Source organism: Xiphophorus hellerii, chromosome 5 (assembly GCF_003331165.1).
Source record: "Xiphophorus hellerii strain 12219 chromosome 5, Xiphophorus_hellerii-4.1, whole genome shotgun sequence".
NCBI classification, from domain to species: Eukaryota; Metazoa; Chordata; class Actinopteri; order Cyprinodontiformes; family Poeciliidae; genus Xiphophorus; species Xiphophorus hellerii.
This window is the reverse complement of record NC_045676.1, coordinates 6444910-6460893: the sequence shown is the minus strand read 5'-3', so window position 1 is coordinate 6460893 and position 15984 is coordinate 6444910. Positions and strand designations below refer to the sequence as shown.

The 15984-nt window shown below is 36.7% G+C and overlaps 1 protein-coding gene and 1 long non-coding RNA gene across 2 annotated transcripts; one reads left to right on the top strand and one right to left on the bottom strand.

Annotated features, from left to right (window-relative positions):
- Positions 1-6149: 6149 nt before the first annotated feature.
- On the bottom strand, positions 6150-13444 carry vps37c (VPS37C subunit of ESCRT-I). The gene is made up of 5 exons (XM_032563400.1): positions 12956-13444; positions 12429-12538; positions 9529-9700; positions 8496-8578; positions 6150-7399 (listed from the first exon to the last, which is right to left on the bottom strand). Exons 2-5 carry the CDS (start codon positions 12519-12521, stop codon positions 6665-6667), a joined length of 1083 nt encoding a protein of 360 aa, XP_032419291.1. The 5' UTR covers positions 12522-12538; positions 12956-13444; the 3' UTR covers positions 6150-6664.
- Positions 13445-13712: 268 nt separating this feature from the next.
- On the top strand, positions 13713-14487 carry LOC116720274 (uncharacterized). The gene is made up of 2 exons (XR_004339359.1): positions 13713-14046; positions 14114-14487. It is a non-coding gene; the product is annotated as an uncharacterized LOC116720274 (long non-coding RNA).
- The last annotated feature ends 1497 nt before the right edge of the window (positions 14488-15984 follow it).

Genomic DNA, 15984 nt, shown 5'->3' with positions numbered 1-15984 from the left:
TATTGGTTGTTATTTTATGTGATTTGGTCTTCAAGTCTGCAATAAAACTTCTTTTGTATAAAGCAAGGTTAAGATTAATCTCAGAGATTTTCTACAAAAAACAAGAACATTTCTGAGATTAAAAAGTAAAAACATTTATTTAAAAAAAGCTGAAGTTTTTGGATTAATCTCAGACATTTTCTAGGAAAATTTGTTTATATTTTTGAGTTTGAAAAGTTGAATAATTTCTAGAAAAGAAATAACATTTTAAGAAATTATTCTGAGAAATTTCACAGAAAAACAGAGATAAAAACATCAAATATTTTCTAGAAAAAATAAAATTTGAAAATGTTCAAATCACAGAAATTTTTCAGAAAAAAAAAAATTCTTGAGTTTGAAATGTTGAAACTGAAAAAAGAAAATGGGCAGAATGTGCGATTACCAATATCTAATTACTTGACCAATTACCAACATAATCAGTTTCTAAAATAATCCCTAGCTGCAGCCCTAAAACATGTTTTGCTTCTCTTTTTTATTAACTTTAATTAAATAATCGCAGAATAAAAAGACAACTCAACAAGCTTATATTAGTTCAAATGAATGTTTAATTATTCACAACAAAAAGAAATAAGATTTTAAACAATCTACATAGTTTTTTATTATCAGAAGATGATTTCAGTCCATCTGAATGTCATTATCCTCAGAATAATACAAATCCTCAACCAAGCTAATTTTTTTTTTCCTTGTGCTTCTTCTAAAACACTGTAATCACTTTTACCGTCAGAGCCCGACGGGCCGGTAAGTCCTCGGTGTGATCGCTCTTCATCATCAGGAGGATATGAAACCGTTCTGGGGGTTTTTCACCCGTCAGGCGAAGAAGAAACATTGATGAATTCACTCAAAGCCCACAGAAAACAACAAGGCTCCGCGTGTGGCGAGAACGACTCAACTAAAGCACGTGATCCAAATGGGAACACTGCCGCGCCGGCGCAGTGGCGCCACCATGCGGTGGGTGCGCTCACCACCTCATGGTTGCCAGATAAGACGCGTTTTAAGACCGATAGTTCCAAGTGAGATTTTTCCCGCTTACGTCACATCGGTAGACGAGCGTATATTGACGTTGGAGCGCCGCAGGCTCTTCCGGAGACATCCCAGTTTCCGTGAAATATTATGACTTAAAAATGAACTCAGATCACATGATTGCCACGGTTTATGAGGGCCACTGCAAATAGAAAAATACCAAGGAGTAAAATCTCAGAAATTTTAGAGATTAATCTTTTCCAGAAAAGACAAGAATATTTCTGAATTTGAAACGTCAAATATTTTCTAGAAAGAAAAATCCCTGAAATTTTGAGATTAATCTAACAAATTTTCTAAACAAACAAACAAAACAAAACATGAAAATTTGTGACTTTGAAAAGTCGTAACATTTTTAGATTAATCTCAAAATTTCCATGTTTTTCTGAAACATTTTTAATTTCTAAAAGTCAAACATTTTCTAGAAAAAAAAGCTAATTTTGAGATAAATCTCATATTTTTCAGAAAAAACATAGAAATAAGTTTGAAAAATCAAATGTTTTCTAGAAAAAAAATCTGAAATTTTCAGATTAATCTCAGATTTTTTTTTTTTTTTAAACTTCAGAAAATGTTGTACTTTTTTAATTTATCTGATTAATGCAGGAGCTTTTTTTCTATTAGCAAATTGTTTAATTTTTCAAACTCAAATTTCCACGTTTTTTTGTTCTATAAAATTTTTGAGATTAATCTGAAGATTTCAGTTTTTTGGTGAAAATTAACTCTCCCCTCCACCCCATCTATAGTAGCTCTACTAAGCCGTTGTATATAACAGATCACTCTTTGATGCACAATGCTTCCATTTTGCTTTTAATGAAGCGTTGCAAAGACTACCTTATAAAATCACTCATCAATAACGTGGAATTTCTCAGCACTGCCATTTTGTGCTTTTGATGGCCTAAGGCAGGAGTGTCAAACTCATTTTCATTTTGGGCGATACCAAAATCATGAATGTTCCTCTTAAAATTAAATATTTATCGTCTTTTCACATTAGCTGCGATTCCATTACAAATGTCTGCAAAGATTTTTCCATTTTCCACTAATGTTGTAGAAACACAATTTTGCAATTGCGGTGTTTCCATTAAATAAAAAAAACTAAATTAAAATCACGTGAATAAGTTTGTTGACACAATAAGTCAATAAAAAAAATGCCACGCTAATGTCCTCCAACTGTTTGCTGTCGTTTTCTTCTTCGTGGTTTGCACCAGGCGTTGTTGATCATGTGACTTGTGCGATGCAAAAAACTTTTTCCATTGAAGTTTTGATAAACCAATTTCAAAATGGCCGAAAACCACGTCATCCCAGCGCCAAACTCTCCTTGGACAGTTTTTTCAAAATTGTTGTGCTTCCATTAAACAAATTTATTTTTTAAATGTCAAATTGCTGAATTACATGGTCAACGGAAACGCAGCTTCTGATCAGTCCCTTCAGTATTTTATGATTGATTTTTGATTATTTTACAATCAAAGTTTCTGATTCTGCGGTGCTAATTCAGAAATATCTGAAAAGGATCTTTGCAGTATTTGCATTTACATATGCAAGTTTTTGTTTCTCGCCTTATTGATCACAGACTATAACTTGACGTCAAGTGAGGCTGAGGTGGCAGTGTCGTAAAAGTAAGAAATGCTGCCACCTGCAGGTGGGAGTTGGTCACTTAAACCCAAATGATTCTGACCATTTTTTGATGACTCAAAATGCAGGGATCTGTTAAATTTACATGAATTTTCATGAAAAGCCAGAGAGGCTTATTGATGTAATATGGCGTCTGGTTTCTAGACGGCCACATGAAAAGCTACGGCGGGCCAGATTTGGCCCCCGGACCTTGAGTTTGACACACGTGGTGTAAGTAGACCGTTTATATTTCTCCACACCATGAGCTTTACACTTGCTGTGTTGGATGGTTTGAACCACTCCCAGTCAACACATGAAGGTCAAAGTCAAGTCAGAATGTATTTATAACAAAACCAACCCACTGTGGTTCTGTTGAAGTGTTTTCCCTTTAATTAGTCGGTATCTGATCACCCACCAACATCACTCCCACCACAGGCATGTTTTGATCACCTCGTCTGGTCAGAAGTTCAGTTTGATCTCTTTAAGATCAGTTTTGTTCCTTCATCCACGACAAAAATCAACGTTGAGATGTTCATTATTGTTTTATTGGGGACCTAAAACTGAAACTCAGGGATGAAGTTTGTGCAAAATGCCAGAACCCCGAGGCGTGTAAAAACCACATCAGCACTCGTTTGGTTCAGGAGTACTAATTTGTTTTGTTTTGAGGTTAAACAGAAATGTTATAGTTTAGTGATTCCTGAAGATGGATCCAAACAGATCAGAGGGAATGCACACTAGCTTTGCAGAATGTTTCTAAATCGAATGTGGACAATGATGAAACACAGTGCAAAGTTAAACAGTACTCAGAACTAGATCCTTGGCAAAGAAAATATTCAGATATCCAAAGAAACAAACAAGTAGTTTTGGAAAGGGGTGCACCGATAAACTTAGCAACTTTTCAGATAAAAAAAAAAAGACAAATTGGTATTGGCAGGTCAGGCTTTTTAAAGATTCATAATCGGCTGAAAAATTTGCAATCGGTGCACCACCAGGCTTCACGAAACTCTGCCCTGTGGTTGGATTCAGCGTCTTGTGTTGGCGGGTTTTAATAAAAATATTCCTTCTAAATTTTATTCAGTCTAATTGTCACGAGCTGGTAGGAGATTTCTAAGGCTAGCTATCATTGTATTTATACAAGAATTACATCTAAAAATGTCCAGTATGATAGAGCTGCAATTACTGAAAACAATGTTTGATTTAAGCAAAAATACAGATTATACTTATGAGGAATTTTTTCCCCAATTGAGAAAATTACTCTTTCAGGTTAAGTCCTCACAATGAGGACTGTGTGGCCAATGGAGGGCGCTGCAGGCCAAAGTACACTGTAATAAACACAGCAATTGTCTCCCAACTGTTGACAAATCTTGGTGGAACGTAAACTCAAAATAATCCTTTCTTTCAAAGAGGTTAAATTGGCGTAGATTTCCGTGATTTTGGAAATTGGGAATCAGTCGATACTTACATGTGAAACCGATTTTATCCCCAATCAAACCGAGTCTACCAGGCAAACACCCTTAAAGATCCGTGATCGGCTAGAAAACTGAAATCGGTTCTCATCTAGCTAAATAAGAAAAGAGTTGTTCAGGAAATTTTACTGTCATCATCCTCCATTAATATATTTAGACTTCCCCCCCCCCCATAAAAACAGTAACAGCTGAAAACTCAACATTAATGGCATGGAGAGTTTTAAAAATGCAGCTGAAGAACGTCGTCTACCTGCAGGTCAAACGAAATGAAGCTTCTTTGGTTTCTAAGAACAGAAAGTGGGACTGATTCCTGAAAGCTCCTCAGAACAAAAGCTATTTGCATGAAGGCGTTCACCGCCACCGGGAGAGCCAATCAAACGGCAGAACGAGCCGAAGCTGCATCAAAACCCAAACGACTTACTAAAGAAACCATGCTTCGCTTTAGCCACAACTCTGTCCGTGTTCAGCCTCCTAAGATCCTCCGATCACAAGTAATTTACTAATAAATATGGGTGTGATGCAGACAGACAGCTGGTTTACATTGTTTGTAGTGTTACGACGACTTATCGTTGCCATGAACGTGACGGAGAGGCGGGAGGGGAGGACAGAACATCACTTCAACAGGGAGAAAGACGACACAAACGAGTGCTTGAACACCTCAAAGCAATGCAACAACCTGAGACTAGTGTGGCAGAGGGAGGAAGGGAGAGAGGGAGGGGCAGATACTTCAGACTGGTTTAATGAAATAGTGCAACAAAGTTAAGTAAAGCAAGAGACCTCTGGAGGGTGAGACTGTGGTGAAAGGAGGAAGAAGCAGGGAAAAAAAGCAAGAGAGAAGAAGGAGAGAAAGGAAGAAAGTGTTGGAAATTGCACTGCAAAAACACACAAAAAAATCTAACCAAGTGTTTTTGGTTTAGTTTCTAGTGCAAGTATATTGAGAAAAAAAGACAAGACTAACTTACAAGTAACTTTTTTTATCAAGATATATGCAGCTTGTTTTAAAGCTGCGGTATGCAACTTTTATAAAAAGTATTTGGTGTATTTGTTGAAACTGTCAGTATATAGTGATAGTATAGAAGAGACAAACTGCGAAAAAATGCTATCTGGAAACAACCAATCAGAATAAGGAGGAGGGTTTTAGTGCTGTCAATCACCCTCCTTTTCCCTCTGCTATGCTGCAGCTAGCATAGCCTGTTGTGACTGCTAAGACTAGTTAGCATAACCACCGATAACAGTGGATAAATGGTTTTCCTGTAACAGCAAGCAAGATTGACAACACTAAGGCCCGCCTCCTGGCTCTGATTGGTTGTTTTTGATAAGGAGTGGTGCATTTCTTCAGACCACAATAGCAGCTCAGGTAGAAGATGGAGGAGATTGATCTTTTCACAGAAACTGTCACAACATGGTGACAACTTCAACAAATAAGTGAAAAACATATATTTTTTAAATAAAAGTTACATACTGTAGCTACTGTATATGTCAATAATCCCTTTATCTTGACTAGTAAGTATCAGTTGCACTGGCTGATTATTTCACTTAGAAGAAAAATGTCTTCACTGCAAAAACAAAATCTTACTAAGTATTTTTAATCTAGTTTCTAGTTCAAATGTTTTAGAAAAAAAAATATGCAAAATTAACTTACATGTAAATTTTCAGCAAAATTCCTTAATATTCATAAAAAAAACTACTAGTTCCACCGGCAGATTATTTCACATACAACAAGGGGAAAACGTTTTATCAGTAAAATAATCTGCTGATGGAATTAGAAAATTTTCGTCAATATTAAGGAATTATTATCTTAAACCAAGCTGTTGCTGAAACGTTACTTGTAAGTTAGTTCTGTCCTATTTCTAGTGTAATAAGAAATTTGCACTAAAAGACCAAAAATACTTGGTAGATTTTGTGTTTTTGCAGTGTTGTTATAAGTGGAACAGTCTTCCAGTGGAACTATCAATATTAAGAAATTTTTCACTTAAAACAAGTAAAAATGCAGTAAATTGGCCCAGACCTCCTTAATTCTGGGATATCGGTGATCGGTTGATACATGCATGTGAAGCCGATCTTATCTACCTCAGTAAAGGTCTAAAAATCAGCCTCTGTCCTCTGCTGCTCTGCCTTTAGAAAGGTTTGACTGACTGACCCACCAGGTCAGGTTTGCACATTTGCAGGTAACAATAATCACCCTACTGTTGAAAGCTCAGTGACTTTCTTGCTACATTTAGCAACATTTCAGAAAAAGAAATTGGTATTAGCCAAATTCTGAATTGGCAGGTCAGGATTTATAAGGTCAGGCCAGGAAACTGCAGTCGGTGCACCTCTACTTACAAGTGAAATAATCTGCCAGCTGAACTAGGACTTCTTTACAACAATAAAGGAATACTTAAAGCAACATGCTATATTTTACTGGGAAGTTATTTGTAAGTTTGTTTTGTCATATTTTAAGTGTAGTAAGATATTTGCAGTAGAAACTACATCAGAAATACTTGGAGAGGTTCAGTGTTTCTGCGGTGTGAGGCCGATCAGCAGCAGCGCTTTCAGGAGTACGGCTGGGGAACGCCGTACCCGGCTCTGTACATGGGCTTCCCTGTTGGAGACTGAGAACTGGAATACGCCGGCGCGGCCGGGTAGCTGTAGCCGCCGTAGCTGTAGGAGGCTGGATACGGCGCCGGGCCGCCGGCAGGGGGGTGGCTGGGGGTGTACTGACCGAACGCAGAGCCAGGGTGCGGAACAGGAAACGGGTGTTGGGTCGGGTACGGGCAGGTGACGGAGGAAGGCGGCCCGAATGCCGGTCTGGGCCCGGAGTAGCCCGCGGCAGGGGTGAAAGACGAGCCAGAGCTCGGGTACGGAGTGAACTGTGGCGGCGGATTGTTTGGGATCGGCCCCGCCGCTGCCACTACAGCAGGCAGGTTGGGAGGGGAAGCAGGGTACGGGCTGTACGGAAGCCCAGAGGCTCCAACTGCAGAAGACGAGGCCGACTGAGAGGAGTTTTGGTAGCTGGAGGACGGCGGGTTGGAGTTCAGCTGCGGCAGATTTGTCGTCGTCACTGTTGTCGTCGGTAGGTTCCATGAGGCTGCAGTGGCGACGGGGTTTGGGGCAACGCCAGCTGTTGATGTCATGGCGGTCGGGTTGCTCTTGTCCCTCTGTCGCAGGATTTCTTGGAGTTTCTCTATCTGCACGCGTCTTTTGTGAGCGAGCGAGCGCAGGAGGAGGAAACGCTCGAAAAAGGAGTCCAAGGACAGAGAGCCTTCCAGGAAGTCATCGGCCAGAGCCTGGACACACACGGTGAAACATGCATCATCTACCGCCAACGGGAGAAACACACAGGGCTGGGCGGCGTGGCTTACAGATACAATCTAAAATTATTTTCATACCAGACCTGATTTCAGTTTGCTCTGAGTTGTGTATTTTTCTTTTCCAAAACCACATTACAACAGCAAATCAGCTCTAAAAATCCAAACGTAGATAAAAATAAGAGAAAAACAACAACAAAAAGATTTCCTATCTTAAATTCCCTCCGCCAGCTCCCTTGCTTTCATTTCTAAAAAATATATTGGAAATGACAGGAAATGTTTTCAAAAAGAGGCTTTTAATTCAATCTATGGGTTCTAATTAATTCAATTTCTATGAGTTATATGACGCAGCATCTGGGCCAGATAGGACCTGTAACTCAAAATAAGCATTTTATATCAGTTAATATTGATAATTATTTATTAGTTTTTAGTTTTAAATATCTGAAATACTGCCAAACTGGTGATGTGAACTTTGAGCTGTTATCATTTTCAACTCTCACTCCACAACTTTATTTTTTTTCTTTTTAAGCAGTTAAGAGGCACTGTGAGAAAACCTTAAAACTGCTGCTGTGTCAGTTACTCCACAGGTTGTTGCTAGGTAACCAAAGAATGAGTGAGTTGCTAGGTAACCGGAAAGTGAGGGAGTGAGTTAGTTAGTTAGCTGAAGCCACCAATTTTTGTTTTAATTACAAGAATGTAATCATAGTATTAGGAGAAGAAAGTTTGAAAACAGTTTGAATAAAGACGGATCTGGTATGAAAAAAATCTGATTATATTTTAAGTCATATCGATCAGATCATAGTCTATTCCATAAAATCTCATTTCTATTTGTAACATAGCTAAATGGGAAAAAATTATGTATAAATACATCTACAATCTATTTTACATTTTAATCAGACATGTGAGTAGAAACTCACTTATTTAGAGTTACTTTTGAAACATTACAAGTGAAACATTAATCAACAATTTTGCATTTTTTTGTGTTTTTACAATGTAAAGCACTTTGAACTGCCTTGTTACTGAAATGCGCTATACTAATAAACTTGATTAATTGGTTGACTGATTGAACACTGACCTCTGACTCAGACTCTGTTTTTTCACTTTCTGTTTGTAGTCTTGAGAAGAACGCCTCTGGAGAGACCTGACCCACCATCCCATCTGTGTGGACAGATAAAAAAAAACAACCTCAAGACAAAAAGAACGTACCAAGGGCGTTTACAGAACAGCAGAGAACGTGAAAAACTGGTTGTGTTCATCTGGATAACAATCTGCTCAGAATAATAAGACGTGCAGCAAATGACCCACTTCATAACTTTTTTTAAAAATTGCCAATGGGGAAAACCAGAGAGCAGAGTAACGTAAATTCATTCAAGCCAATTATAAAACAAATACTTAAACTGGACTGATCACTTCTTAAAGCTGCCGTACACAACTTTTATTAAAAAAAATAAAATTATAATTTGTTATGTTGTGACAGTATGAGAGAGATAATCTGTAAAAAAAAAAAATTGAGCTCCTGTGCCATCTCCCATTGCTCTCTAGAAACAACCAATCAGAACCAGGAGGCGGGTCTTAGCGCTGTCAATGTTGCAGCTAGCAGAGTCTGTTGTGAATGCTAAGGCTAGTTAACATAGCGGCTGATGACAGAAGATAAATGGTTTTCCTGTAGCTGCAAGCTGTTTTTCCACCATTAGGAAATTTAGAAGTGAGAATATGAGGATAATTGACAGCGCTAAGACCCTCTTCTTGGCTCTGATTGGTTGTTTTTGGTCGGGAGCGGTGCATTTCTTCAGACGGCAAAGGAGGAAATTAAATAGATTGATTTTTACAGATTATCTGTCTGATATTATACTGTCATGACATGGTGACACTTTTAACAAATATGTAAGAAAAAATATTGTATAAAAGTTACATAAGGCACCTTTACCTGAGGCAATATAGACTTTGACTATAAAAAACTAAAAATAGTTCATCCACATGTCTAAAAATAGCACAATACAAAGGGTTAGAAGACAATGCTGAACAGACGCACTTCCTGACAGCATTTATTTAAAGAGTCATTGTGGCTCAACTCTAATTTTCCACGTCAGAGTTTTCTGCCGCCCTACCTCTCTGGGAGCAGTGCTGCCTGAAGGTTTCTCTGACGGCCTCCAGCTGAGAGTATCTCGCCACCAGCGCCTCCTTCAGGGACTCCAATCGAGGTTTCATGTCCAGGTTTTGCTCTGCCAGGCTGCGATTGGCCGCCAGCGCCATCTCTCTCTCCAGCTGGATATTCTGAATCTGAAGAAGGAAAAATCGCTAATTACTGATAGGTCTGCAAGGATTACTTTGACGATTAATCGGAATAAGAAGTTGCCACATTTTGCGCCTTTTGCATTTAACCACTTAAGTTTTTCTTGCACAATATTAGAAATACATTAAAAATGCTAATAAATCAATTCTTAATTAAAATAAGAAAATATACATTTTATTATACATCAGCATGTGACAAGTTTATTTCTTCCTGCTTAATTTAATAATACAGTGTATGGCTAATCTGTTGGATTAATGGACCAATAATTGGATAGCAAAAGGTGCTGAATATGAGATTTTGTTTAAAAACTATGCCACTTGATGAGCTTTAGGTAGAACATATTCACATACAAAAGCTTTTTTTTCATCTTAAAGGCAAAATGCATTTATTTTTTGTAAAGTTTTGACTTAATTGTTGAAAAAATTGTTCTGGAAAAAGGATCAAGGAACCTCATCCTTACCTTCTAAAACTTGTTTATGCTGCGTCAAACACCAAATTTGTTTTATGGTATCCATGGTACTTAACTAATTAGCTAACAATTATTACAGTTCTTAATGCGTATTGTGGTGATGACAAATTTGTTGCATATTCTGCAGCTCTGTTAAACTTTTCTCAGCTTTTGTGTAGAATTCTCCAAAACAACATCGTCCTTAAACTTTACATTATGTAATACTTTGCACTGGTCTATCACATAAAATTAAAATAAAATATACTAATGTTTGTTACTGTAATGTGACTAAATGTTATGTAAAGCACTACAAGTCTGCCTAACAGTGTTTCCATACACACGGCTGGTTTATGACTCAAGCATAAAAGTTGCCAATGATTTGCTAAAGTCTAAAAGTACAGCCACTGTCAATATTTCCACCCGGTCATAGAAAAAAGGGGCGTTGTTATTCCAACATCATAAAAAAAGAGAAATGAGACTTTTTTTCCTCTCTTGGCCAACTGAGCTGCTGCCTGTCTTTAGGAAAATTTACTGAACCCCCTCGAGAACAATCTAGGAAATTTTGATTAAAAATGGGACTTAAAGCTAAAATCAAACTCTCAAAAATCCAAAGAAATAAGAAACGGTATGTTGACTGACTTTTTATGGCACATTTCTGTGTGACTGCAGCTTTTTAAACATTCAACAAAAATAAATGTTTGCATGTCTGACACAGTGTGAGCTCTGTAAACTTAAAATGTTAAAATGTCTAAGAAAGCGTTCTATGAAAATCTAAAAGAATATTACATCTGATGAAACTTTATTTGGGTCCAGAATCAGAGTGCAGTTAGATTAATTTTGTGATCGAGCTTCTTAATTCCTCCCTAAGATGCCAGCAATTTGAATACAAACTAACAAACCATGCATATTATGACATTAGTGGTTAATGACAGTAAAATCTTGTGTACATGAGGCGATAAAAAACAAATAAACGACAACTCGAAACCGTTTGGTCAGATTGTCTGAGTGTGGAATGTGTGTATACAGTTTTCTTTGGCAAATGCAACAAATAAAACTCTTACATTAGTAAGAGGCAGTGTACTTTGGTTCAATATCACAGCTAAACCCATAACTGTGATGATCATTGGAGACAAAGGAAAAACCCTATGGCTATAATTATGATGAAGCCAATCTGGTTTTCTAGACATTTATTGTCTTTTTAGTCATAAATGATAACATTTTGCAGGTCAGCAGCGGCTTACGAGGTAGACGTTTGTCACTGTGTGAATTTACATGCCTATCACTTACATGTGAATCTCCCCTATTCATCTATTATATCCAGAGATGGGTAGTATCTATTTACATTCACTCAATTACATTTACTTAAGTAACTTTTTTGAAGAATGTACTTTAAGGATTTTTTTTACGCTGCAATTTATTTTAAATAATAAATTTACCAGAGTAATTTTATTATGAAGCATCTCTACTTTTTTAAAAAGGTTTTATTGGCTCTAGTGGCCTTTATTTGATAGTGAATTGACAGGAAAGAGGGTAATAAGAAACGGGGAAGACATGCGGCAAAGGTCGCCAGGCCGGGAATCGAACCTGTGACAGCTGACTAAGGCCTCCATATGTGGGTTGTGCTTAGCCCCTGCACCACAACAGGACCCACAAGTATCTCTACTTTTACTTGAGTAAAATTTATGGATTCTCTACCGACTGAGTGAAAAACAAACATGTTGTAACCAAAGGTTCACCATGCGCAGCCACATACTGACAGTTTTGTTTAAGATTCATATTGAAAGAAACTGATTTGGAAATAAATATATTTTGTCTCATTTTGTGATTTTTTGTTACTTATATAATTATACATTTTTGTTATTTTAATCCTTGAAATACTAAAATGTCCACTTAATTTTATATTTTGATCCATCTGATGATGTAATTTTTAAATATTAACTGATTGATAATTTGATCAACTACTCAGTACTTGAGTAGACGTTTTACCAAATACTTTTTTACTCTTACTTGAGAAATTTCTTGGATGGCTACTCTTTACTTTTATTTGGGTAAAAATATGCTGCCGTAGTGCTTCTTTTACTTGAGTACAATTTTTGGGTACTCTACCCACCTCCGATTATATCTATCCATAAAAGTCAACAAATCAACACAACTCAGTTTGAGAATTTTACCTTTAATATTCCTGAATTATAATAAATCTATAACTTGCCCCTGAGCTAATTCAAAACATGAGCTAAAGATAAAGTAACGCTTCCTTTTTTTCTTACCTCGTCAGACTCCTGAGTCATAGACTCCACCCTCTCTGAATTGTCCAAGAGCTCCTGCAGCTCTGATTGGCCCATATCCTGGAGCTTCTCCATGTGATTGGCTAGGATAGCTGTCCGTCAGAGAGCATACCGGAAGTAAAACGAGGTTAAACCAGTGCTTGGAAACAGAAAGTGAACACTTGGAGGCCTCCCATCTGAAATTAATGTCAATTAATATATTCAATTATAACTGCGTTTTGTTTTTTACAGTTATATTGACAAAAATAAAACACACTAGCTACTTAATAGATGCATTTCGTAATAAACACGCATTTTAAAATGATTTGGCCACTTATTTAAGTAAAATAAGAGTAAACGGGGAACACCTAAATAGCGATATTCTATAAATAGCTGGCCAACTGGCGTCTGAGAAATATAACTTAGAACAATATGTACAGTACACAAGTGGTCGAAGGCCACGGTAAATAAAAACAGATTTTCAGAAGAACAGTCAATAAAAGAAAAGGTGTAAATAAACAGGCACTTACATGATAACAGCAGAAGAAAGTCAGTGCGCCTCTGACTGGTGCTGACATCTAACACCAGATATTTATTTCCCCTGACAAGTGACGCGACACGTCTCCTGGATCTCCGAGCGGGTGAAATAAAGGGGAAAAAACCGAGACGACGCTGGTTTGTTTTCGGCGCTCTTCGGCCGGCAAGCTAACTAGCTAGCTACCGCCGATGTCCAGGCTGAGCTGAAAGTTCCGCGATCAGTGAGCTGTTGTCAGGGGGAGCCTGAGAAAAGAAGAGCGGCGTCAACTTCGTGGGAAGCCCGGTGATCTCCCGACCAAACACGATGCCCCGGGACCAAGTCACCCAGCAACTGATGGCTGCCCAAACTCTCTATAGTCCTGCTAATGTTTAGTTGAATCAAAATATCAACGTAGTGGGGAAAATTTATCCGACAGTTGACAAAATTGGAAGAAAAATAGGAAAGTTCCACTCTGCTCTGACAGGAACTGCTGCCATTTTTGGAATCCTCCACAGCTGGCGGGGGTGTATTTCAGGAGAAACTAATTTTATTCAGGCGTGTATTGCTGAACTGACAAGGTTTCTATGTTTGCCCAAGTTTTGAATAACTCTTTTTTGCTCTTTCGTTTGAGTGTAATGTTTTAAGCAGACCACTCACCTCTGGAGAACCCGAAAAACAAAAAGCTGTTTCTGGAGATGGTATGCGCCGTGAGACAAGAGGAAACGGTCGCTGGCCAAAGAGACTCGCGCATGCGCAACTGCTTCTCAATGTAAATTCAAAACAATGGCAAAGCAACTTCCATTGGAACAATGTTTGTAAGTCATTGCTCTTTGTTTTAGGAAAATCACAGCTGTGTATAAAAGCAACAGCAAATTGTTTTAAAATATAACAAATACAAATTTTTCAATATCTAAAGAATAAGCAAATAAAAATTATATATATATGTATGTATATGCTGATGAGACCAGAATCATGTTGAAGTAGATATTTACTGAAAAATTAAAGGTTTACAAAATAGGATCCTTGAAGGGACTTATCTAGGAGCAAACAAGTAATAAATGAGAACAAAAACGGGTGGATCTGACAATAACTGAGAACAAACTAGTATAAATAAAAGAGGGGGATTACTGGCACAAGAGGTTGAAATATCTGGTTGTAATGATGTTGTAAGGGTGCAAGAATTAGGGTAAAATTAGAAAAATACCTGACCAAAATAGAGAAATAAACAGAGAGCTAAATGACAAAACATAGAAAAAGAACAAAGAGATAAACTAAACTTACAAATGCTCACAATAACAGTTTTATTGGTGTATACATAATCATATTTACACAAAATTAGACAAAATAATAATTATTTTATGCTTTTTATTCAAAGATACAAAGCATGTAAAAAAATCTTTATTTGTTGTATGTAAAATCAGGACACATTTTACAAAAAACAATGCAAAATACAGAAAGAATATCTGCTAAAACAATACCCTCCAGGGTTAATACTCAGTTCCATTACATTGATTACATAGTATGTTAGGCATGTGTGTTATCTTTCTAAAGACTTTTGAAGGTACAGACAGACAAGAGGAAGTGCAAAACTACAGTCACAGTGTCATAGAGCAGCAGTTGAAGAGTCAGGCTTGAGGTGTAGTCCTGCAAGAAAAAAAATGAAAACATTACATGTTATATAAATACTGCACTGATAACAGAGGTGGGCAGAGTATCCAAAAATTAGTAAAAATAGCACTACTTCAACATATTTTTATTCAACTAAAAGTAAAAAGTAGCTGCCCAAAAAATAACTCAAGTAAGAGTAAAAAGTATTTGGTAAAACAAAGTCTCAAGTATTGCGTAACTGATCAAATTATCAATCATTTACTATTTAAAAGTTACATAATCAGACGAATAAAATATAAAGTTAAGTGGAAATTTAGGTATTTAAGGACCAAAATAACAATAATTTATAGAAGTAACAAAAAATACCAAATTATGCAAAAGAACATTTTTCCAAATCAGTTTCTTTCAATAAAAAACATATGGAACATTAACAAAAACTGTAGTTGTGTGTCTGTGTCTGGAAATTTTGGTTAAAACTGGTGTGCTTTTCTTTCAGTGGGTAGAAATTTTACTCTAGTAAGAGTAGAAATACTTCATAATAAAATTACTCAAGTAAAAGTGAAAAGTACAGCATAGTAAATAATACTCCTAAAAGTTCTTTTTCTTCCAAAAAATGTACTCAAGAAAATGTAATTGAGTAAATGTAACTAGGTACAACCCAATTCTGCCACAGAGCAATAATAAACTGTATAAGAGTAGCATTTTATATGAATTAAGATGTGGTTTATAAATGGCAAAAGATAAAACAAAAAAAATAGAACAGGAAAGGGGGGAAATGATCAGGAGAGACTGACCTCTAGATCCCCCTGAACACATCTGTAGTGCCTGAAGGTAGTCGAACATGGCTCCCTGTTTTTTGCAGTGTTGATGACGTAGATATAAATGCCGAAGCCCAACAGCGACCCCAGCAGACCAAGTAAATTACTGCAAGCACAGCCACGGAGCTGGGGAGAAAACAAAATAGAATGAGTTGGGTAGTAACTAGTTACATTTACTCAGTTACATTTACTTGAGTAACTTTTTAGGAAAAAAAAACTTTTAGGAGTATTTTTGCTACACTGCACTGTTACTTGAGTAATTGTATTATAAAGCATTGCTACTCTTGAATAATTTCTTAGACTGCTACTTTTAAATTTTACTTGAATAAAAATATGTTTAAATATTTCTACTTCTTACTTGAGTAAAATTTCTGGATTCTTTACCCTCTGAACAAAAATCAAACATGTTTTAACCAAAATGTTTTTACTGAAAAGAATTATTTGGAAAATTATTCTTTTGCCTGACTTTGTTAGTTTTTGTTTACCTATATAAACTTTTCATTTTTGTCCTTAAAATACCAAAATTCCTACTTAACTTTGTACTTTGGTGCATCTAATGATGTAATTTCTAAATATTAAATGATTGATAATTTGATCAGTTATTCAGTACTTGAGT